The sequence below is a fragment of the Canis lupus genome, chromosome 28, assembly GCF_011100685.1.
Source record: "Canis lupus familiaris isolate Mischka breed German Shepherd chromosome 28, alternate assembly UU_Cfam_GSD_1.0, whole genome shotgun sequence".
Lineage (NCBI taxonomy): Eukaryota > Metazoa > Chordata > Mammalia > Carnivora > Canidae > Canis > Canis lupus.
The window spans coordinates 14241409-14265341 of NC_049249.1; the positions used below are offsets into that span (position 1 = coordinate 14241409).

At 35.8% G+C, this 23933-nt stretch overlaps 1 protein-coding gene across 10 annotated transcripts in view; it reads left to right on the forward strand.

The window, feature by feature from the left end:
• Positions 1-23933, forward strand: part of BTRC (beta-transducin repeat containing E3 ubiquitin protein ligase) — a 184361-nt gene that overhangs the window by 66001 nt on the left and 94427 nt on the right. For 7 of the 10 annotated variants that reach the window (XM_038578563.1, XM_038578568.1, XM_038578564.1 and 4 more), the window contains one exon: positions 1774-1881. The exons of the other annotated variants lie outside the window; for them this stretch is intronic. In XM_038578563.1, the coding sequence (XP_038434491.1) occupies positions 1774-1881 (108 nt within the window). The remainder of the gene's footprint in view (positions 1-1773; positions 1882-23933) is intronic. 10 annotated transcript variants of the gene reach the window in all.

The following is a 23933-nucleotide window of genomic DNA, read 5'->3' on the forward strand; positions in this document are numbered from 1 at the left end:
AGTTAGGTATTAGCTAGAGCACCAGGACCAATTAGAAGGACAGAGAAGGTGAGTTAATGTAGGCAGTAGGGAAAGATCCGATCAATAGAGTGCTTGGATTTCATACAATAGATACAGGGAGCCATTATGAATTATTGGTGATAGTGACATGATAGTAAGGTGAACACAATTATTCTATTTAGCTGCTGTTTGTAAAATGGATTATAGCTTGAGGTGAAGAAACATTGGAAACAGTGAACAAAGTTAGGAGGTTGTTGTAGTAGTTTAAAGCAGTGTAGCTGTTGTGGTTGGTGTGCTATCCAGTAATGTCTTCAGCAAATAGCCTTCTTCGAAGTCTGATATCTCCACATCATGACCTAGGGATGCATGGAGGCAGGAAGAAGAGTTCTGCACTAAAGAAGCAATGGGCCAGCATTCCAGTTCCTACTTCTCTACTTTTTAAATACATGTTCACGGATACAAACTTCGATTTTTCCTGGGCATTAATCACCTTAACTTAAAATGAGGAAATAATGACCTCAAAGCAGGATCTAGACCAGATCATTTTTTTGGAGTCTTTGTAGCACACTATCCTTAATATCAGTTACAGACAGTATGAACAATGAATACCATATTTTGTTTTCTAATATTAATTTCTATAACTAGAACATTTTAAGAATAAAAAACTCCCATCATGATATTAAATATTTTAAGACTTAAAATTTCAATTTTAATATTATGTATATTGACTGCTATGTTTTAAAATATGTATTCTTGTTTTTATATGTGGTTTGATCAGGTATTTAGTTTATGTGGTACTCTTAGATTGTTGATGGATTAAACCTTAGCTTGGGGGAAAAAAAAACCTTAGCTTGGGATACATTTAGAGAAACTTGAAGAATGTAAAAATTCTTTTAAAAAGATGGAGTGTTTTATAAGATTATAGGAGCAACAACACTAAAACTGTTTAGTGTTACTAGAAATCATTCCTACCTTTTTTCCCTAGTGAATACATTATATGTATACTTACACTCACACATACCTTTTTATTTAGAAGATTTTAATACCAGCAACTTTTTGGGGTTCTCTCTTTTTCTGTCCTTGTCACTTTTTCTTTCTTTGTTGTTGTTTTCCCTTCTGTTTGGGTTGCCCCCTCCCCCTCCCCAATCCATCTGGAAAGATGAAGAGGCAGCTGCTCTGGTAACTATGCATTTTGGTTAATGAATAGCAGACTAACAAGATACATAAAACATATGCAAACTGCAGAGTTAGTTGCTGTCAAAACTGTGGGGGTATAACGCGTTCTCTTTCCTTCTCCCCACCTTCTAAAACAAAACAAAACTTTCCTATTGTATTTTACTTTCTAATTTAACCTTCCTAATAATGAAATTACTGTGAAGTGTTCCTTTTTCTGTTTAGTTTATACAGTATTTCACCCTGTGGTGAATTTATGAGAGATGAAGTGTACAGAGGAAAATAATTGATTAATTGGATTAAGAAGTAGATTTTCTTTAGACTCATACATAAAAGAACAGAGACAAAAATTTTTACTAAATATTTATGTTTTTTTTGACCTTTAACCTCCTTTCTTTCCCTTTGCCTTTTGGCTACTGGTGTCTCTTTCAAGGTACTCTCTGGGGTTAGGACTAGTAAGCAGTATGTTTCTTGAATATGTTTCTATCAGAAAGGCCAACTGCAACTGGAATATTGCATTCAGCCAAGCCTTGAAAATTCCTGTAATCTGTGCCATCCTGTCTCATACTGTCCCATCTCATAGTTGTCCTCTCTCTGCAGTGCTCTATGCCCAGGTCTCTGTGGCTGGGCTGCTCCAGCCTGGCGGACAGCATGCCTTCGCTGCGATGCCTGTATAACCCAGGGACTGGCGCACTCACAGCTTTCCAGGTACTTTCTCTGTCTCTGTGGGTTATTTGCGGGCATTAGTGTATGTCTAATTCATTAGTGTGTCCTCCTTCTTTCCTATGCTTTACTTCTGTTCACTTTCTCTTTCATATTGCCTGTATTTCACATCACTCAGTACTCCTTTAATGATTCATTTTTTAATGTAGACCCGGACTAATCCACTCTTAAGACGTTTTTATTATTGTAATTGGTTTGCCAGAATTGACATAGCACAACATGACTATTGGTTTTCATATTTAGTACAACTATGATAGTGAATTTTAAAATAATTTCAACAAATAGCATTTATTATGTAATGTTTGCTCTGGATCTATAGAAAGCCAATTAATGTAATTAATTAATGTAATTAATTTTAATTAATCACAACTAATTGAACACCTTCTTGTGTTTTTCTTATAATTATTAAAAATAAACAGTGCTCTAATTCAGAGTGTTTCCTGGTTACTATCCTCCTTTATATATTTTGGGGTAAGATCTGCATTTATTTGTCTCTTAATTAACAGGTCTAGTTTCAAGGTAGAAAGGCCTTTTAAGACCTTTGAGTACAATATTCCTTGAAATAGTGCAGCTGGTCTTACATGAACTGACAGATTCTAGTTTCCTTTAGCCTTTCTTAGAGGCAATTAGGACATTTCTAGGTTGTGAGAGAAATCTTTAGAGAGAATGGAACATTTGTAGAGAAAAATCTAAGAAAGAGCTTGATGCCCATAGTTTACAGATTTGGGTCTATATATAGTGATTTTCTTGGCAGAAATGTTATCTGTCCACCTGAGGTATTTCAATTTGTGTTTTAGCATTTGATAATAATACACGAGTTAACTTTTTGTTTGTTTTTAACCTATGTAGCTCATATTCTATTTAGAAGAATTTCAAATGCAAGCTTTAAGCAAGCATCAGAGTGCTTATGACTGTAGTCTTAGTTAAAAGAGAGGAAATTCAGTATTCTACATTCCTGAACTGTGCTAACAATTGCTAGTCTTTAATGATACTATTTAGTGGTGATAATGCTAGGTACCTATTTCTGTTTGTCCTTTGTAAAACATGATATTAAACTTCCTTTGCTTGCCTTAGGAGATACAATATATGAAAATGCACTTAATATTAGTTAAATCAGAGCTTCTATACTGTCTTTGTGACTAGTATGATCTTGAGCAAGTCATTTCACCTTCATCCTTATGTTCCTCGTCTGTACATGGGGACTACAGTAAAGGCATGCAGTAAATGGCTGCTGTTTTTATTGTCTTCATCATCATTAATATTATTGTTGTTATTAGAGAATGTTGTCATCCTGTCAGTATCCATTTATTTCAAGTATTTAAATTTTTTGGCTGCATATTGTATTGGTAAAGTTTCTGCTCTTGAAGAACTCATGGTCTAACCTGTGGGTTTTTAATCTTTTTAGGGTTGTAATAAGTTTAGCTAAACTACAAAGTCTAAGACAACAGTCACTTCAAGACTGTCCTCGTTTCAGACACCAGTTGCAAGTTCAGGAGCCCCATGACCCCATTTATGTTTGATAGTTAACTAGAAAGGACTCAACAGAACTCTGAAAGTTGTTATACTTAGCTTATTACAGGGTGAGAAACAGGTTAAAATTAGCCAAAAGAGAGACATATGGGCAGATTTTCGAAGGGACCAAATATAGAAGTTCCTATCATTATCTCCCCATAGATTCATGCCCTGGCCACAGTATATGACAGTACACACAGGGCACAGCCAACTAGGGAGATTTACCCAAGTCTTTGATGTCTGGAGTTTTTGTTTGGGGGCCCAATTACAAACTGCCTGCATGGCTGTCTCTTAGTCTCTAGCCCCTTCTGTGGTCAACTAATTCTTTCAGCCTTCATTTCCTCTTGAGATTGGAACTGGAAAGTATGGCTCAAGGCCCCCACTATAAATCAAATTTGTCCAGTGGCCAAAATCCTCAGGGAAAGAAAGACTGTCCTCCTAGGTAATAAGTTCCAGAGGCCTAGATATACCTTCCATTAGCCAAAACAAAGACCAGACCTGTCTTTGGATGAGGTTAATTCATTACTACACAGGGGTCAGGGACTCCTTTGAGTATCTGATGAGAACTATAGATCTTTAAAAAAATGCATATAACACATAGACAAAATTTTATTTAATAGTTATGTGTATAATTGCTATATTTCTTTTATTTTTTTTATTTTTTTTTTATAAATTTTTTTTTTTAATTTTTATTTATTTATGATAGTCACAGAGAGAGAGAGAGAGGCAGAGACATAGGCAGAGGGAGAAGCAGGCTCCATGCACCGGGAGCCTGATGTGGGATTCGATCCTGGGTCTCCAGGATCGCGCCCTGGGCCAAAGGCAGGCGCCAAACCGCTGCGCCACCCAGGGATCCCGCTATATTTCTTTTAAATCACATAATACCCAGAGTATAAACTCCCAAACTGAAAAATCCTATGAGAGAAATGTGCAGGCAGCCATAAGAATATATAAATGAATCTGATCTAACCCAAGGGTGGGAGTAAGGAAGATCAGATAATAAATTTTTGAGTTGGGGTGCCTAGGTGGCTCAGTGGTTAAGTGTCTGCCTTCGATTCAGGGTGTGATCCTGGAGTCCCAGGATCGAGTTCTGCATTGGGCTCCCTGTGAGGAGCCTGCCTCTCCCTCTGCCTATGTCTCTGACTCTCTGTGTCTCATGAATGAATAAATAAAATCTTAAAAAAAAATGTTTGAGTTAAAATCTCCAGGATGAGTAGGAATTAACTAAGCACAAGGGAGGAAGGGAGAAACATTTCAGGCCTGAGAAAGAGGCAATGCAAAGACCTTGGGGCCAAATGGAGCTTGGTACATTTAAGGACTTTACTGGAAAAATACTATTATTTCAGAGAAGAAGGAGAATGGAGCTAGGAAAGATTGAGAAGCTTGATCATGCGGGATTTGTGGGGCATCTTAGCCTTGATGCTAAGAAGAGCGGTAAGCTATTGAAAAGTTGGACTTAAACACAAGTTTGACCTGATCAGATTTGCATTTATTTTTTTTATTATGTATAAAGATTTATTTATTTATTTGAGAGGTTGAGAGAGAGAGAGTGCATATGCACATGAGTAGGGTGGGGAGAAGCAGAGTCCCTGCTGAGTAGGCAGAGGCTTAATCTTGTAATTCTTAAAGATTAGTTGCAGTATAGAATCTGAAACCATATCAAATTTTGTGCTCTGTTAGATTAAAATGCATTGGTCTCAATCTTTTCAGCAAATCATGCTGGAACATCTATGTGCAAAATAATGAACCTCAACTATTATATAACATATATATACAAATAAATGTACATAGCATAAATATAAAAAATTAACTCAGATTGGATCATAGACCTACATATGAGCTACAGTTACAAAATCGATAGGAGGAAATGAGGGAGAAAAAAATCATTATGACTTTGGGTTTGGCAGATCGCAGTGAGATGCTTCTTTTCACCCTGGGATGTAGGGACTGGAAATTTGGTAGACTCTAGGTAGTTAACATATTCTAGCTTAGCATGAAAAATGCTGTGCTAGAAAATTCCTTGAAAGAAGAAGCAATCTCTTGTATTTATCAATCGACCTGCACAGTGTTCTGTAGAGTGTTTTTTAGTATTTGGGGCCCAGTAAATACTGATGATTTGAACTATATTAGATCAGTGGTAAAGATAATCATATACAATTAAAAATTGTACAAATTCCTCTGACTTCAACACCAAGATATGAAAAAAAATTCAAATTTTCATTTGGTCTAAAGCAATCTTAAATTTCAAGTCATTAGGAAAGAATTCTGAAATTTGTCCCTGTAATGCAGGACTTTCTCTGTTTGGTCTTAAATATCAACAAATACCTATTTTAAGAATGTTTTTGAGTCCCCTTGTAAGTTATTACTTCTAGGATATATTTGGAGAAAAGTCAGTTTAGAGATTTTGCTGGAAAAATCAGGGATAGATTTGGTACATGGGCCTTGAAGTATATTGCAGGAATGAAACTGTGTTGCACAGGCAGGAAAGAGGTGCTTAAGAAACATGTTAGAAAAGTAGACCAGGGGATCCCTGGGTGGCGCAGTGGGTTGGCGCCTGCCTTTGGCCTGGGGCGCGATCCTGGAGACCGGGATCGAGTCCCACGTCGGGCTCCCGGTGCATGGAGCCTGCTTCTCCCTCTGCCTGTGTCTCTGCCTCTCTCTCTCTCTCTCTCTGTGTGACTATCATAAAGAAAGAAAGAAAGAAAGAAAGAAAGAAAGAAAGAAAGAAAGAAAGAAAGAAAGAAAGAAAGAAAGAAAGAAAGAAAGAGAGAGAAAGAGAGAGAGAGAAAGAGAGAGAAAGAAAGAAAGAAAGAAAGAAAGAAAGAAAGAAAGAAAGAAAGAAAGAAAGAAAGAAAGAAAGAAAGAAAAGAAAAGAAAAGTAGACCAAAGGCTGTTTTATAGCGTAGAGGTTATGAGCTTGGGCCCTGATGCCAGACTGCTTGAGATTTGAGCCCGGCTCTGTTGGATATGACTTTGGGCAAGTATTTGACCTCTTTCTACCTAGGGTGTTTTTTGTTGTTGTTGTTGTTTTTTTTTTTTTTTTTGTCAGTAAAATGGGCATGATCTCTTATTGAGCTGTTAAAATTAAATGACTTAAGTTTAGAATAGTGTCTGGCAACGAATGGGTTTTACATTATTGGAAAAGTGCACAGAGGATAGGTTTGGAGGCTGTTTTTCACCTTGGTATAAAATGATATACTATTAAATAAAGTCTTATTTTTTTTCATTCTTTGTACCCCAGTTTTGTGTTACAGGGAAGCCTACTCTTGGTTCAGGTATTGATAAGAAAATTTTACTTTTCTCAATATTGCTATAGGTATGAATGTTTATTTTTCTCATCATTATGTCTTATGTAGCAAAAATGGAAGAAATGGGGCAGCCTGGGTGGCTCAGCGGTTTAGCGCTGCTTTCAGCCCAGGGCGTGATCCTGGAGACCCAGGATCCAGTCTCACGTTGGGCTCCCTGCATAGAGCCTGCTTCTCCCTCTGCCTGTGTCTCTGCCTCTCTCTCTGTCTCTCTCTCTCTCTCTCTCATGAATAAATAAATAAAATCTTTTAAAAAAATGGAAGAAATGCTTATATTCTGATTTTATTCTGTAAATTCAATCAGTTCTGTCAGGTTCAGTGTGCACACATGCTCAAGATTCCTGGCTAAGTTAGCAGGTAACAGGATTTAAATCTGTTCTTTCCTGTTCCCATTACAAGAATTACAACAGTCTTAGTACATTTACATCTTTCTAATTTGGGTTTTATTTTATTTACCTATTTAGATTTTTGTTAATGTAAAATTTACACCTGGTGAAATACACTGATCTAAAGTGTACTCTTGGATGAGTTTCACAAATCTGTATGTTTATGTAACTTCTTTCTCAAGATACAGAACATTTTCATAATCTGAGAAAGTTCCTTTGTAACTTTTTCCAATTAGTACTCCTCTCCACTATGCAATGACTATTCTGATTTGCCGCCAAAGATTAGTTTTTACCTATTCTTCAACTTCATATAAATAAACTCATATTAGGATACATTATTTTGTGTCTTTTTTTTATCAAGATGTTTTTGACATTTGTTCATTTTGTTAGGTTTATCAGTAATTTATTTTCTTATTGTTGAATATGTTCCATTGTATTACTGTACCACAGTGTGTTTATCCATTTGTTTATTGATAGACATTTGGATTGTTTCCATTTTTTTTTACTATTATGAATAAAGCTACTATTTATAGTTTGTACGAATCTTTTTGTGGACCTGTGTTTTTATTTCTCTTGGTAAATGCCTAAGAATGGAATTACTGGGTCATAAAATAAAGTATATTTTTAACTGTTAAAGAGACAGTCAAGTGGAAATAGCCCAAGTGTCCATTAACTGATGAATGGTCACATCTTCTTTATCCACACACACACACACACACACACACGCATACACGCATACACACACAATGGGATATTACTTAGCTATAAAAAAGAATGAAATCTTACCATTTGCCTCAGTATATCTATCTATCTATCTATCTATCTATACACATACATAAACAATGGGATATTACTCAGCTATAAAAAAGAAGTCTTAAAAAAAAAAAGAAGTCTTGCCATTTGCAGCAACATGGATGGAGCTAGAGAGTATTAGCCTACATGAAATAATGCAGAAAGACAAATACCGTATGATTTCATTCATGTAAGAAACAGAACAAATGAGCAAAGGAGAGGGAGAGAGAAGCAAATAAAGAAATAGATTATATATAGAGAAAAATTGGTTACCAGAGGGAAGGTGGGGGATGGTGATGAGTATTAAGGAATGCACTTGCTATGATGAGCACTGGGTATTATATGGAAGTGTTGAATCACTATATTGTACACTGAAACTAATATTACACTGTATATTAACTAACTGGAATTTAAATAAAAACTTAAAGAAGAGGGATCCCTGGGTGGTGCAGCGGTTTGGCGCCTGCCTTTGGCCCAGGGCACGATCCTGGAGACCCGGGATCGAATTCCACATTGGGCTCCCGGTGCATGGAGCCTGCTTCTCCCTCTGCCTGTGTCTCTGCCTCTCTCTCTCTTTCTGTGACTATCATAAATAAATTAAAAAAAAAAAACTTAAAGAAGAGAGACATCAAGTAGTTCTTCAAAGTCGTTATCCCAGAAGAAATACTTCTTTTAAGTAATATGGTCAAATGTGTTTAAGGAAGTGAACTGGTAATAGCTTCCTTGTATTTTTTTCTTTGAAATTATTGCATTCTTTAATAAGTTTGAAATACTTTCAAAGCCAAAATTCTGTGACAATAGAAAAAGAAGAGCCTTGGACTCATTATTGAGTTTGTTGGGTTATCATCAGTAACTCAGATGAAGTGTTAACATTGCAATGGTTTGATTATTAGTATTTCACGCCATACATTTTAAACAAGTGACTTTAGAAAAGATGCTGAAAATATTGTTTAAATAGATCCTGTGAGGACCTAGATAAGGACGTAGATAATTTGAATATATTTTCATTTTCATCATTCCATTAGTTTGTCCTGGAGAGTATATGGGTGATTAAGAGGATTTCTGTTGATTAACAGTGGATGTATTTAGAATCATTTGCTCATCCTCAGCAAGTGGTGATCTTATTGTCTGATATTAAATGAGAATGAGCAATAGAGAGAAAGTACTTGAAAATAGCTGAGTAATTAAGATTCTTTATTTTCTTTAGACACTGAAAGAGAAGAGAAATTCTAACAGTAAGAATATAACTAGATTTATATGACTTGACACCACTTAGAATAGGTGTCAAGTATAGCTATAGTATTTTAGGGAAATCTTGAGCTAAATGAACCATATAATATTTTAATATTAGCAAGGGTCCCTTGTCCAAGGTTAAAATTGTTGGGGGTTGACTTTAGGAAATACAGTGTATTTTATTGTTTAGCAATATTTAGAGGTTTACTAAATCTTAACCATCTGTTAAATGAAATGTTAGAATGGAACAATACTAGAAAAATTAAGCATTATTCAGAATGTATGTATGTAAATCTTCATTTTACATTTGCAGTTTTAGGGCAATATGGCTTACCATACTGAATATCAACTAACATTCAAATCTTATCAGAAAATAATATCATTAAGAAATATTTTCCCATTACAAAAGTGCTTATCAAGCCCTAGGTAATACTCCCCCATTGTACATGAATAATCTCAGTACAGCATAATTTCTGTTTAATAAAATATCAGTTCTTTTTTGTGCATATGTTGACATTTGATCTATGCTATCCCAGCTATAGCCTTTACATTAGTTCACATTTAGGGACAAATAAAAAATGCTTTTATTTTGTTGTGTGGGAAAACACATTTTCCCCTGCTTATAAAACTATTTTATTGCTTATTGTAGAATATATACATTATTTGGTAAATATATACATAAGGAAGTGTCACCCATAATCCTTACACTTTAAGATAATCATCATGTTAGTTTCCTTTAATCCAGAATGACATCTCTTTGTGCATGCCTGTGTATACACACACAGGCATGTCTGGGCAAATGTAGTTTAGTTTCAAAATATTTTCTATTCCATTTTATTATGAAATTATATAAAAATTAGTTTTGATATTATATACAGACAAATAGAATAAAGGAAATATTTTAAGTGTCCTCCTAGATATTACCACTTTATTGAAACTAATACTTTTGAATTTTAACTATGACTTATTCTTGTCCAAATTCTACATTCATTATTAGCCAGTTACATTGATTTCTGTCACTCTTTACCTCATGGCCAGTCGCTCATCTTTGTAAATTAAACATAATTTGAACTTGGTTTACCATTCATGTAATTGATTAGCAGCTTGCCACCACTTCCCTCTCATGTAATTCTAGCCATTTCAAATTTATAGTTCGCCAAAGGTGCTGTGTTCTCTTATGTATCTGTGTCTTTGCAAATTTTGTTCTCCGTAGAAAACCCTACAGAAAACCCTACAGAAATCACCTATCCTCCCTAACCCCTACCTCCCACATTTATCTACCTGGCTACTTACTCATCTCCATGATTCAACTCAAGTAGTTTTACCTCTAGGATAAAGGTCCTCGCAGATCTTTTCACCCTCCCCCTTAACCTCATCAGAGCAAATGTACCCAGGGCATGCAATAGATACCCCTGTCATAGCACTGATCTGCTATTTCAACTGTTCTCTCACTAGACTGAGTTTCTTGAGAGTAGGACTATGTTTTGCTCATTTTATATTTCCAGTATCAAGTACAGTGCTTGATACAAAGTATGTACTTGATGAATTTTTGCTGAAGGAATGAATAGACTTAAATCATTTGAAGAAAACTTTCAATATACATAGAGTGGGAGGAGAGCAAGCATTGAATTGCTGATGATGCCTACATGTATGTGTAGGCCTACACATACTGTATTCAGAAAGAAGTCATGATAATTAAATATTCCAAAGATCACACATTGACATGGAAAAAATGAGAACATGCTGAATCTGATTTATTGGCAGTCCTCAAATTTTATACATTTGGCTGTCATACAGCTCATACTATGATGATCCCCTCTGAGTTAGATTTTGTGTGCTGAATTTGGACTCTTGTTGATGAACAAATGCATATTTCAAGCTATTTAATAGTGGCACTGCCAGCCAGTTAACAGTTCAGTTTCAATGATGTCAACTTCTTTATCTTCACAGCAGTGTATGTTTGTCCAATTATTTGACTATTTTATTGCCCTTTACTCTTATTCTATGAAAGAATAGACACTGGGAAAATTAAAATGATGATAGTAGTGATAAACACAGTCTATAGAGAAAAGATGGAATTCATTAAGCATATTGAAAGTGACCCTTTAGGCTTGATTAGGCACAAAATTAAAGTACATGCAAAATGTTGGAAGTATATTATTGAAGATCATTTCTTAAAAAGAAAGTTTTATAGATTAAAAACACATTTAACTAACATTGGACTGTATTGTTCAGCTTCTACCCTTTCAATGTTTGTCTAGAGGAATTTCACTAAGAAAAGGAGAAATGAACTGAATTTGCTGCATTTTACCTTATCCTGGAAAAAATAGTCTTTCTTGGAGGAATCATTAAGACCGATTTATCTTTCAAGGTGCCCACTTGGGTTATTTAAATACTCCAGTTATTTCAAGTTTTGTAATAATAGATTCCTCCATTGCTGAGTATTTTGACATGCCTATCTGTGATGCTGGGAATGTTCATTTACAGGCCAATGTGCATTGTCATCTAACGTTTAGAGTAAACCAAATTATTTTATTGTGAGCCAATCAGATTTCCTTAAAATTTTTTTTTTTTCCCTAATCGTTCTGAGAAGTTTAGCTCTTTACTCCATAAATAGGGCTTAGTTTTTGTTTAGGTTAAATAATCTTGGATTATCAATCCCAATTGCTCTAAATTCAATGTGAGCCCTAGTGGCAAGAGAGAGAATATAGATACCCCAAGGGACCGGAGTTTGCCCCAGGGTAGGAAGCACAGACCAGAACAATGGAACTGATGAAAACTTGAAGGGTATTGGGAACTTCTGTGATTGCACTGTCCTCATCGGACAGATTGTTACCGTGGGCAGTTAAGACCTGTATCCTCTGAGGTACATATTACTTTCCTTATATTCCAAGATTACCTTCTTGTTATTCTTATCTTTGTGCTGAGTAGAGGCCAGAGTATCATAGGAGTTCTTTCTCTGCTATTCAGGCGTCATTGTTGGTTGTTTTGTGACTGCCACAGCCATTTGTACCTTCTTTCACTATTGTTCTGCTTTATGTGGTAGTGTTTTATTGTTTTGCTGTTCTTCCTTGTGTTAGTTCTAGACTTGGTATTTTATGTGGACTGTCAAGATGTGCAATCTTGGTAGATAAGCAGCATTTAGGAAACTTTTTTGTCCTTTTTCATGACAAGAGAGAGAAACCCAGGTTATTTATGACAGCCTTAATAGGGGGAAAAAAGACGCATCTCTTCACTTGTTTAGCTGCATTGGCCTCTTAAGAATTGTAATACTTTACCATTGGGAGGTGATACCCATGAGTTTTGTTTTTCCTAAGAGTGATGTTGAGTAGCCTTGAGCTTTTCTATATTCTCTGGCCCAGTCCTCTGGAGACCAAGTCTATTATATTTTTGAAATAGTTATTTGGGTCTAAGATGTAGTACATCATTATGAAATGGCATGTTGCAGTGTACCTTCCCTTGCTGAGTTATATGTCATCTGCCTTTTAAAGTTCTCAGCTGTACCATTCAAATCCTGAAGACCTTTGTTGCAAAGCTAGTATCCGTGTCTGGATATGAATTATTTTGGAATTCTGTGCCCTGTAAAGTTGATATTAAAAAAGCATATATGCATTTTTGTATATGATCCTTCAGCAAAAAGTTAAGTCTTAGCCTGATTTGGTCTAATTTTTTTGTGTTAGAGGTCGTAAACAGAAGGGAAAGAGTAGAAGGATAGGTACTCATTTTTATGTTTCACACATACACAAATATATATAGTGTACTACTTCAAACTAGTAAATATAAAGCTTTTGTATAGCATATAATGTTATATAGAAAGAAAGTAACATGATTAGTTTTACTAAATATAGTTGCTATTGTTCATTATAGTTTCTGCCCTTTACATGAGCCATGTTTTTAGGCGAGTGCCTGCTTCTTTACTGGTGATAAAACATAAGGGAAATTCCTAGTATAATATTTGTATATATCCCCTAGATTTGTTAATTGGCAGGCCATTAATTTTTTTAAGCATTTCCGTTGCAGCATAGTGCAGTCCTTTGGGGGGAATTGGTAAAATGAGGATAAAATGGGTACAGGTTTCCAACAGCTTGAAAATAACGCAGTATTTGACCAAAATCTCTTTTGTATTCCCTACTCTGGTTCTTTTCCAGTAGTCCTGGAAATGCGCCTATGGACTATTTACAGTGAGATTATAAAACTGAATCATGGTTTTGGTGAATATAAGCCAGAGCATGTGGCTCCAGCACCCCAGCTGGCAGTAAGCTCTCCCTAGGTTTATGAATGTAGTTAGATGGCCCCCAACTGTTTACAAGACAGCAGAGGTGAGGTCTTTGATTGACAAGTCAGAAATGCATTATATCATTCTCTCTGCCAGTCTCTGGTTCATGCTGTTAAAAATGTCAGCCTCCAAGTTTGAATGGCAGCCTGAGGGCCTTAGAAGCTTTTTGTTTTCTGAGATGGAAACACAAATTGGATGTGTGCCTGAGCGCTTCATCCTGGGCTGTAATTTCATCTTTTAGCTAAGAACCACAAGGTACATGAGCAAAGCACCCTGTAAACAATAATACTGTGGAAAAAAAAATAAACAAGGTCGTGTTTCTGGTACGTTGATCCGATGGTGTCCTGACCTCTATCACGTTGAACATCTCCACTCTGATTGCTGTTCCCTTTGGCATTACAATGAGAGAAAGAGAGACTGACATAGGAGGAAAAGATTTAAAGTTGCAGTGTCGTTGCACATTCCTTGTATTGGCTATGAAATATTGAACTGTCAGAATGTGACACTTGGTTTTTTAAGCAACCTTTCTTGTTTGAGGTGTTTGCAGTTCATTCCTTTCTCCCCCATTTGTCTGCTCTCATTGATAGGGTTGGAGGTAGTTGCCTTAAATGCATGAAAAGGGACAATGTTAAAGAGAAGTGGTGCTGATGGAGCCAAATAAACTCACCACTGGAACATAAGTGTAGGCTGTGAGGCATGGGCAAAAGGAGATGAAAGTTGAGTTAGTTCATTAATCTGGGGGTTTATGGAACACTCTGCTGTAAGGAAGTCTCAGTTTACGTCTCCGCTGTTTCTGTAGAGGCAGGAGGTTGGGGAAGCAGTAGTGGTTAAAGAGAAGAAATGGAATAACATGTTTGTTAAACTTGTCAGTCACATCAAAATTAACCCAACTCTGTTATTTATTGCTCTAATTATCCAGTATCTTTGGGAAGTGGCTCATTATGTAAGATTTAAAGTTTTAGCAAGAAAAAACCTTTTTAATGTGCAAAATTCACATTTATAATAAGGTTGATCAATAGGTCATGTGGAAGAACCATTATGTTTGTATTAGTGCAACTTAATGGCACATGAATAGAAAATCTTTGTTGAAAACGCCAAACCATAGATTTCTTGGTAAATATTTTCTAGTAGTAGAACGTATTTTCTATTGCTATTTAAGTGTATTGCAGTGTATCCTTTTTTTTTTTTTTTTTTTTTTTTTTTAATTCATGAGAGACACTCAGAGGCAGAGATACAGGCAGAGGGAGCCTGATGTGGGACTCAATCCCAGGACTCTGAGATCACAACCTGAGCCAAAGGCAGATGCTTAACCGCTGAGCCATCCAGGTGCCCCCTTAAAATTTTTCTTCCTAGGAAAACAGCACTATTGATAGATGTGTGCTATTATCTTAATCCATTTTGGGGGCATAAACCTTACTAGTAAAGTTTTAAGGGAGAATGACCTTTTGTAATTCTGGAGAATGAGAAAGTAGAAGTTTGTGTTGAAAGTACTTGAATTAACACTATTGATGGTGGTGTTTTAACACTATTGATGTATTTAAAGGACAGCTGTTTCGTTTAGCTCTCTCTCTTTACAAATATGAAAGGCAGAGAGCTATTTTCTGTCATAAATAAATAGTGAAATGCACTGGAAAAATAGTGGTAATCATTTTTGACATTTTTTAATTCCCTCCTTTGAGGTCATACTGGAGAGGAGATAATATTTGTAAAATAATGCCTTGCTCCCTTGTGCCCAGAATTATGCCCTCATTTACAAAATGCAGTGTAAGACCAAAGGGAGGAATATTGACAATTAGTTACTGTTGTTTTAAGTATTGCTCTCTATTTTTAAAGCATAAATATTGATGTAGATTTACATTTAAGCTATGAGAACCCACTATCTTGACTCAGTTGAGGTGGAGGAGTTCAAAAATCATTCTTACAGAACTTGATTTCTCATTGTCTGATTTCTTGAGGATGAATAAAAACAAACCATTCTTTTCAATCTGGAAGAATAAGAGGTATGCAAGTGCTTATCAAAGAAATAAGGCTGTAAATATGTACATTTATGAAATCTCCTAAATCTTAACACAGAGAAACTGTACAAAATTTCTTCTTCTCTTGGTGTGTTTTTTTTTTCTCTTGGTGTATTATTAATGCATCAATTATTGTGCAAATGCCTCAGCCCATGGGCTTTTATACAGCCACACCTCCATAATAATGATTAGCTTTATTACCTAAAGCCCAGGCTTGCCTTAAAAGCAAAAATCTGTGTATTCATAGAACCTTAGAATTTCAGCATTGCAGGTGGCACCTGAGGTGGCTTAGTTGATTAAGCGTCTGCCTTTGGCTCAGGTCTTGATCCACGGTCCTGGGACCAAGCCCTACATCGGGCTCCCTCCTCAGCGGGAAACCTGCTTCTCCCTCTGTCTCTGCCTGCTGCTCTCCCTGCTTGTTCTCTCTCTTAAATAAATAAACAAATAAGTAAAACCTTTAAAGAATTTCAGCATTCTGAAGGAGGGCTATAGAAGGCCATTTTGTTGCATATAGGAATCCTTTATGAAATGTTTGGCAGGGGGTCATGTAATCTCTGCTTGATCACTGCCAAGCTGAACTTGTTGAGGCATCTTGTTTTCTTTTTCACTGTTGGTTCTATATAAGCAAGTGTTCTCTCAAGGAGTCAAACTTTTTGTTCATTTAGTGATTAGAATTCTGACTTTTGTAGTAATATAGAGTAATTGTTTTCATGTTCATATATTTATATGTTTGAGGATAACTATCATGTTTATATTTTTTGTTCTCAGGGTGAATATTTCTGGTTCTTTTAGTGTTTCTTTGGAAAATAGCAGTATTCATTCCTGCCATTTTTACAACCTCCTATTTTGGTGGAGGGTATTATCATTCTGGTTGTCCTTCCTTGTGAGTGACTTCCACCTTGACAGTGTCCTCATTATAGTGTGGCATGCATAACTAGAGACAGTGCTGTAAAAGTGGGTAATAATGTAGTATACAGGGAAACATCTTGTTTTGAACATAATTTGGATTATAATTTAATTACTGCAGCCTAAAACTGAAATCCTTCTTTGGTGTAGGGGATAGAAAAATCTCTAGGAACTTAGCCTGGGTTTGTTTCCTCGCCTTTTCTTTGAAGCCAGAAAAGCGTATGTAAGCATTTTGAAAAATGACATAATGTAGTGGCATATCTGGTACAGGTATTTTAAACCTAGCTCCAGTTCCTGAAGATGGTGAACATCTGCTTAGAGGTATTGTAGAGCTCCACAATGCACTAATTGAATTACTCTTTTCTGGAGTTGCCGACTGCACTAATTGAATTAGAATCTGTGTGTGTGTGTGTGTGTGTGTGTGTGTGTGTGTATAACTGAGATAATTCCAGCCTTCTCGGTAGAGATTTTGGGAGATGTGACTGATGGTGTGTACTGTGCTGCTATCTAATGGCAGCCTATGGAATTACCGCATGGTCTCCAGGGAAGAGAGAATGCAGCCTTCTGCTCTGGTGTGACCTCAGTCTAACCCCATCCACTTTAGTTCAAAAGGTCTCAGGATGTATTTTTGTAATTGTAAATTTAAGAAGAAAGAATGTGATTAATTTCTCCTTTAAAAATTAAGATAGGTTTTATTAGGCACAAAAATTTTAAAGAAGTATTAAGTTGTAAATATTCAGCTGAATTTAAAACTTCTAATGTCTCATTTAATGGGTGAAAACAAATCTAAATATACTGAGTTAATGGATCATGTTCTTTCTTATTAAGCCTTTCATATGATACAAATGTAAAGAAGAATTAATTACATTTTGGAAATATCTTAGTATCACAGAAAGGAAGAAGAATAAAGGAGCACCTGGGAGCCCACTTCTCCCTCTATGTCTCTGCCTCTCTTTTTGTGTATCTCATGAATAAATTAATAAAATCTTCTTTTTTAAAAAAAGGAAGAATAATAGAGGGTTTGGGTTTTTTTGGGGGGGGTTTGGGTTCTTAAATAAAATTTATTTGTGGTTAAAAAATACTGAGATCAGTCTATTTAAGAGTGTTAAATTTTGTGGTACATGAGTATGCTTTGTAAAATTAAAAAATGGTTATAGGAAAAACATTTTAATTATAGCAATATCAGAAAATTCTACAAATCTGTGCTTACATAAAATTTAAAATATTGTTATAGGAAAACATTTTAATTTTAGTAGTATCAGAGCAAGTTCTACAAATCTCTGTTGCTCTGTCATTTAAAATTTAACTTTACCATAAATTTGGGCAAGTTTGAAATTCTCAAGTGAAGTAGGTAATTCTCTTCCTTTTCTAAGAAAAGAATCTGTTAGTTACAATTTAATTATTTTTGTAAAACACCATGAAAGTTTAATTCTGTACAACTTTAAAAGCAAACACACAGAACTCAGCGTGAACTGTTTTGATTCAGTTTAAGCATTCTAACTTGTAAAATAGCCCTTCAAAGAAAAATACTTATGTTTAATCACTTGATTTATAGAATGTGTATATGTGCACATAATACCACTTCACTAATAGAGATGTGCTATTGGTTACCTTTCTGAGCATTTAAAATGATCTTTTAATTTTATTGTATGAAAGAAACAAAGTATTATAAAAAAGTTGAGTAGGTGAGGTTTTTTGTACGTGAGTTTGTTTTTTATTGAAAGATTGGGCTACTTAAGGTTTTTTTGTACAAATGGCTTTGACGAAAATGAAATATCTGATATGCACTCTATATAGGCTTTAAGGGAATTTTACTTGTTTATTTTATTTTTTAAAGATTTTATTATTTATTAATTCATGAGAGACACAGAGAGAGAGAGAGAGAGGCAGAGACACAGGCAGAGGGAGAAACAGGCTCCATGCAGGGAGCCCGACACGGGACTCGATTCCGGGTCTCCAGGATCATGCCCTGGGCTGAAGGCGACGTTAAACCGCTGAGCCACCTGGGCTGCCCCATTTTACTTGTTCAGAAAATGCATGTTGACATCATATAGATCTAGAGCTTTACAAACAACATTGCCATTCATAACTAGACACAATTCCATTTAATTCATATATAGAGCACCTTCTATTTGCCAGGTACTGTACAAAGTATTAGGCATAAACTAAGAGTCAGATCCTGTCCTCAAGGAGCTTATAGTTATTTATTAGACATTTATTGAGAACCTATGTACCAGGCACTGTGCATATAATTTGAGGGGACTACTACCGTGAATAACCATTAGTTTAATGTATTTTTCCCATTCATTGAGCTAGAGGTCTGGCTTAACAGCAGCCCTAAGGAAGCAGTATACTCATGTTCAGATCACATATAACTCATCTCAGCAAAAAGGGATATGCATATTTCAGGCTAGTCTGTCTTTTAAATGGCTTTCCCTTCCGCCTTTAGATCCCTTCTAAGGGAGCAGTATTGTTTTTGGTAGTTTTAGCTTAAGAAGAGATGGGTAACATGACAGTGCCTCCTGCTGGTAGATCATAGATTTACAACTCTTGTCTCTAGAATGGCTAGTGCCCAACTGTGGTTTGGTAGTTAGTTCAGGGCCGGTTCTGAGGCTGTAAGTGGGAAAGAGTCCATTGCATACAAGGTATAAAATGCTTCTTTAAACAGTCTATTTCTAGAACCTAAATTGTCCTGGGACCAGCTCTTGATATAAAAATTCATAGAAACCTGTTTTTCACAGAATGTGGTAACTCCTTGCCATAGTGCTGTAGTGTTAAAATTCACATTGGCCAGGTTGTTCTGTAAATTAAACACTGACAGCTACCCTCAGGGGAACAGCCAATGTATTTATGATGATGTGCTGATTACACAAAATACACTGCAAGCAGAAAACAGCTGCAGAGAACAAACCTCTTAAAAAGAATACAATTACAAATAGCACTCTCAGTATTTCTAGTGGTGAGTGTAGAATACAGCATGCTAATGCAGGTTTCTTACTTAGTCTGCCTGAAAACAAAAAATCTGAAGGAGATAAGTTAAATTATGGTTGATTGCACATGTGGTGCCAACATAGCAGTAAACAAATTTTGTTTCGAAGAGCATAGATACAAGTGTACAAATATTAGGTGTATAGTAGCCTCTTCCCCCAACTTCCTTTTTTGCTAGTAGGTTTTATTACTCCTTTTCTCATATACAGTAGGGCATGGCCTTGTGGTAAGAATACTTACTGGACATTTGAAGGATATTACACGATGAATTGGGCAGGAGAATATCTAAATTGTGTTTTTAAAAATCTGGTAGAAACTTGGTATGTTGGGGTTCAGTTATCAACAATTTGTTTGAAAATACAGCTCTGTATTTTCATTGTTATTAACGGCTTTGAAGATGTTTACCTTTGGAATTAATAAAAGGAGTCATGTCTTTGTATCTATGGTAAAGATCTATGTTTCTTAGATTCTCTTTTAAAAAAAAATATAGTGTTTGGGGACACTGAAATAGTTGGGTAATTGCATATTTTTAGAAGCATCAACTTTCAAGTATGTCTTCTTCATCTTTGCGTGTTCCTGGTCACATGCAGGCAGGTAAGAAGATGAGAAAAAATGTTAGTTTTCCTCGTTTGAGATTCTGTTACAGTTTAGGGTTAGTATCTATAAAATATTTCAGCTGCTGAGCACGGTAGTTTCTGTTTAAATCCGTAGAAAATATGTTGATCTTCTAAGAAATAAATTTATGTAAGCCAACTCTGAGGTATAGCAAGGAGGACATAGTGATTGGTAACAGTTCACTTCACCCGCCTGAAACTAAGAATCAACTTTTTGGTGTATGGATCACTGGTATGTAATAATCGACTGTTATTGGTCTGTCTGTTGGTCTCTTTTTAAATCAGTTTGGAACCTCCTGGAGTTATTTTCTTGCTCTGCTGACATCAATCCCATGTGGCAGAGGAGTTGTATATAACTGGTTTGGTTTAATCAATAGAATAATTGATAAACCAGATAAGATTTAAACTGATTATAGCCCCAACAGAATTCCCCAGAGGCCTTGGACTCTCTTAATTTTGACATGTGTGTTGTGTACCCTGAGGATGAAGTGCAGTTTGAATTATCTGTTTTTATTTGCTTAATGACGGGGAGGGTGTTAAAGTCAAATGTTTAATTAACCCAGCAATGGGCTGCGTTGTCACTTACACACAGCTGATTGAGATATCTCATGGAGAATACTGAATAGGAATGATAATGTGGCACTGGGACGGAAGATTGCTTTTTCAATCCATTTGCTGGGTCACTGCTTTGAATGTCTTATTGGATGAAAGGCATTCAGCCTGGAGAAAAAATTCAGCATTTAAGTACATTTTGTTCTCTTCTCCCTTTCTAGCCCCCTCCCTGCCCAGAAGTTAACTAAAACAGATATGTTCTAGGTTTAATAAGCCATTCATGTACTAGTAAGAGATCAGGGTAGTCAGTAGCCTCAAGCTACATAATTTCCTGTGGAAACGGAAAAATCCCACTAGCCTCCAAGGTATTCTAAATGTGAGCTCTTTTGTCCCTCACATGCCTTATTCCTTGCCATTATTGTGTAGTTGTCTTTGGTTACTTGTTTCTTGCCTCTTTCTGTTGTGTTTGCTTGATATGCAGCTACTCTAAGGCCACAGGCAGACCTTTTTCTTCTAAAGAAGCATATACTTCTGTAAATTTTTGCCATTTCATGCTGTTGGCTTCTATTTGGTTGTAGTTCTGATCAAATATAGTGAGATTGTTGAACTGTTTAGAAAGATGAAAACGTGAAGCATAGAGATTCTTGTTACTTTTGCTACTTCTTTTATATAAACAGTTGGTTCTTGATATATTTCATTTTGTTGAGAGGTAGTTTGCTTTCTGTATGGACAAAAAAATTAGGCCAGGAAAAATTCTGATAGCCCACACCATCAAAAATGCAGTCCAGACAGTTGGAGTTTAATGACTTGCTGCTCTGACTAGCTTTATAATCAAATGTAAAATTCTTTGGAGGCGTATTGGGCAAAACTTAAAAAAAAAAAAAATTTATCACGACTTTCCTTCTTTGTGGTTCTTATGTTTCTTCCTTCTATCCTCTAAAGATCTAAAACCAGGAATTTACTAATTTTTTTTCTTTGCTTTAGTCATTTGTATTCTAGAGAGCACAATAGGGAGAAGGATACAAGATTGATTTTTTTTATGTGTGTCCTCTTGAAAGCATAGTGTGGGGGCATGACTATTGGAGGTGCGGACGGGGAGGGGGGGGTGGATTTACAAAGCAATAGAAGCATGCAGCTAGTTTTCAGGCACAGGTTGGACTTCTGCGGGTCAAGACAGACCAGACGAGTAGCTTATCTTGAGGGACGCAAGTAATAGACCAAATATAGAGCAGCTATTTCAGGAATCATGTAGGTCATTTAATTATCCATTATGATTGAGTGGCTAATGCTCTTTTGGCAATTACATGACCTCTGTTATTCTTGAAACCTTTCCAGGCCCTCGTGGGTTGAATGACCCACCAGTCAGTGCTTGCAGACTTCATTCCACTCAGAAGGAAAAGAGATGCTGGGAACTACTGGCATTTAGAAATGGCTATGCTTTCTTTACCAACCACTACCCAGAATGTCTTTTGTACAGCAGTCAGTGATAGGCAACTGGTATTGAAGTCAACTATTCTTTCATTGTCTTCATTGCAGGAGCAAGAGGTACATTGGATCCCACAAGAAGGAATTGTGGCAAAATAAACTTTAATACCAAAGTTGGTGGTTAGGGTATTCACAGGTTCTATGCTGCAAGACCAAGTACTATGGTATTAGAACTAATGTTTGATCTCTGTCAAACCAGTCATCCGTTACAAAACTCTGAAGTTAGTAAAGCAATTTTTCTTTTATTCCTTTTTTTTTTTTTAAAGATTTTGTTTATTCATGAGATATACATAGAGAAAGGCAGAGACATAGGCAGAGGGAGAAGCAGGCTCCATGCAGGGAGCCCGATGTGGGACTTGATCCCGGATCCCAGGATCATGCCCTGAGCCAAAGGCAGATGCTCAACCACTGAGCCACCCAGGTGTCCCAGTAAAGCAATTTTTCATCCATAACACAACAACATGCTATTGATGATTCTAATAACATATTTTTAAAAATGACTGGTTAAAATTAATTTTAATTAAATTAGCTAATTTAATTGGCTAATTATTATAATTTTTTATCATTTTAGCATGATTATTTAGATAAAAAGATCACTTTAACGTTAAGATGCTGATCCATGATTGAATAATTCTGAAACATTTGGATTAATGTTTCTCACTTGCTTTCTCTTCAGTCAACAAAGAATCATTAATATTTCCAAAGAAAACTTTACTTTATCATTTACTGCTAAATGATAGTAAAACTTCTATTCTAAAATTGTAGTGACTTTTCAAGTAATTGTGAGAAGAGGAAATAATGTAGATTTCTTGTGATTCTTTAGATTAAGAACAGTTATAGTGTGGAAAGTAATGACAGATTATTTGTAGGATTTGTCAGCAATGCATAAAAAAAATTCTGTGTACTTAGCAGAATGGAAAATTTAAGGTATATAACCATTCTCTAGCATTCCAATAATTTAAGACTGTACGCTTGAGAAATAATTTTGTTAGAATAACACAGAACCATATTTTAAAAGTAGAAGACAAAAAAAGTAGAAGACATTTGCATTGTTATGAAAATAAATCTTTTATTGGAGAAAAAAACTTTTTAAATTTGTTATACATCAAGGAGCATTTTTTTAAAAAAGATTTTATTTATTCATGAGAGACACACAGAGGGAGGCAGAGACATAGGCAAAAGGTGAAGCAGGCTCCCCATAGGGAGCCCAATGTGGGACTCGATTTCTGGACCCCAGGATCACACCCTGAGCCAAAGGCAGGCACTCAACCCCTGAGCCACCCAGGCATCCCAAAAAGCATTGTTAAAGCAACTACAACAAACCTACAAGGTTGTTTATGCCTGGGGCAGTAAAATTAGCCATCTTTCCAAGTAAGTTTGTTAAACTGTTCCTGGTAGAACTCCCAAGTTAATCTGTTTTGGTTTTACTTTTATTTTGTAGTTTGGTAATATTAACTAACAAATGAAAAATTGAAGACGTGAATTGGTATTTATAACCTTTGACCCTTCAGAAATAGAAGCCCTCTCACTTAAATTTTAAACCCTTCAGGCCAGTACTACCTTGGTATTTAGCTACTTAAAGACCTATGAGAATGCAGTCAGTGTAAATTATGTTAGCTGTTTTCTGTTGAAAACATATTTTCCCCTTATTGTAGTTTTTTAAACCTCTGTGGTGGAGATAAGCAGAAAATAAGAAAGCAGAATTTACAGTAAAAGCAAAAGTTACAGCTTAAACTCAAGTATCTTGAATAAGGAATATAGTTAGTCCCTTTGGCAGTTTTAAGAAGAAAGCAAGGGATATAAAAATGTAATTTTTGATTTCTAATTGATATGTTAAAGTTCTTTAAGGCATGTCCTTCAAGACCTATGTTGGACCATGTTTTTCCACCCTTGGGAACCAAAAATCTATATAAGTCTATGTAAGAGGAGATGATATTTGTAATTTTAAAGACCTGAAAATTCATGAAGACTTA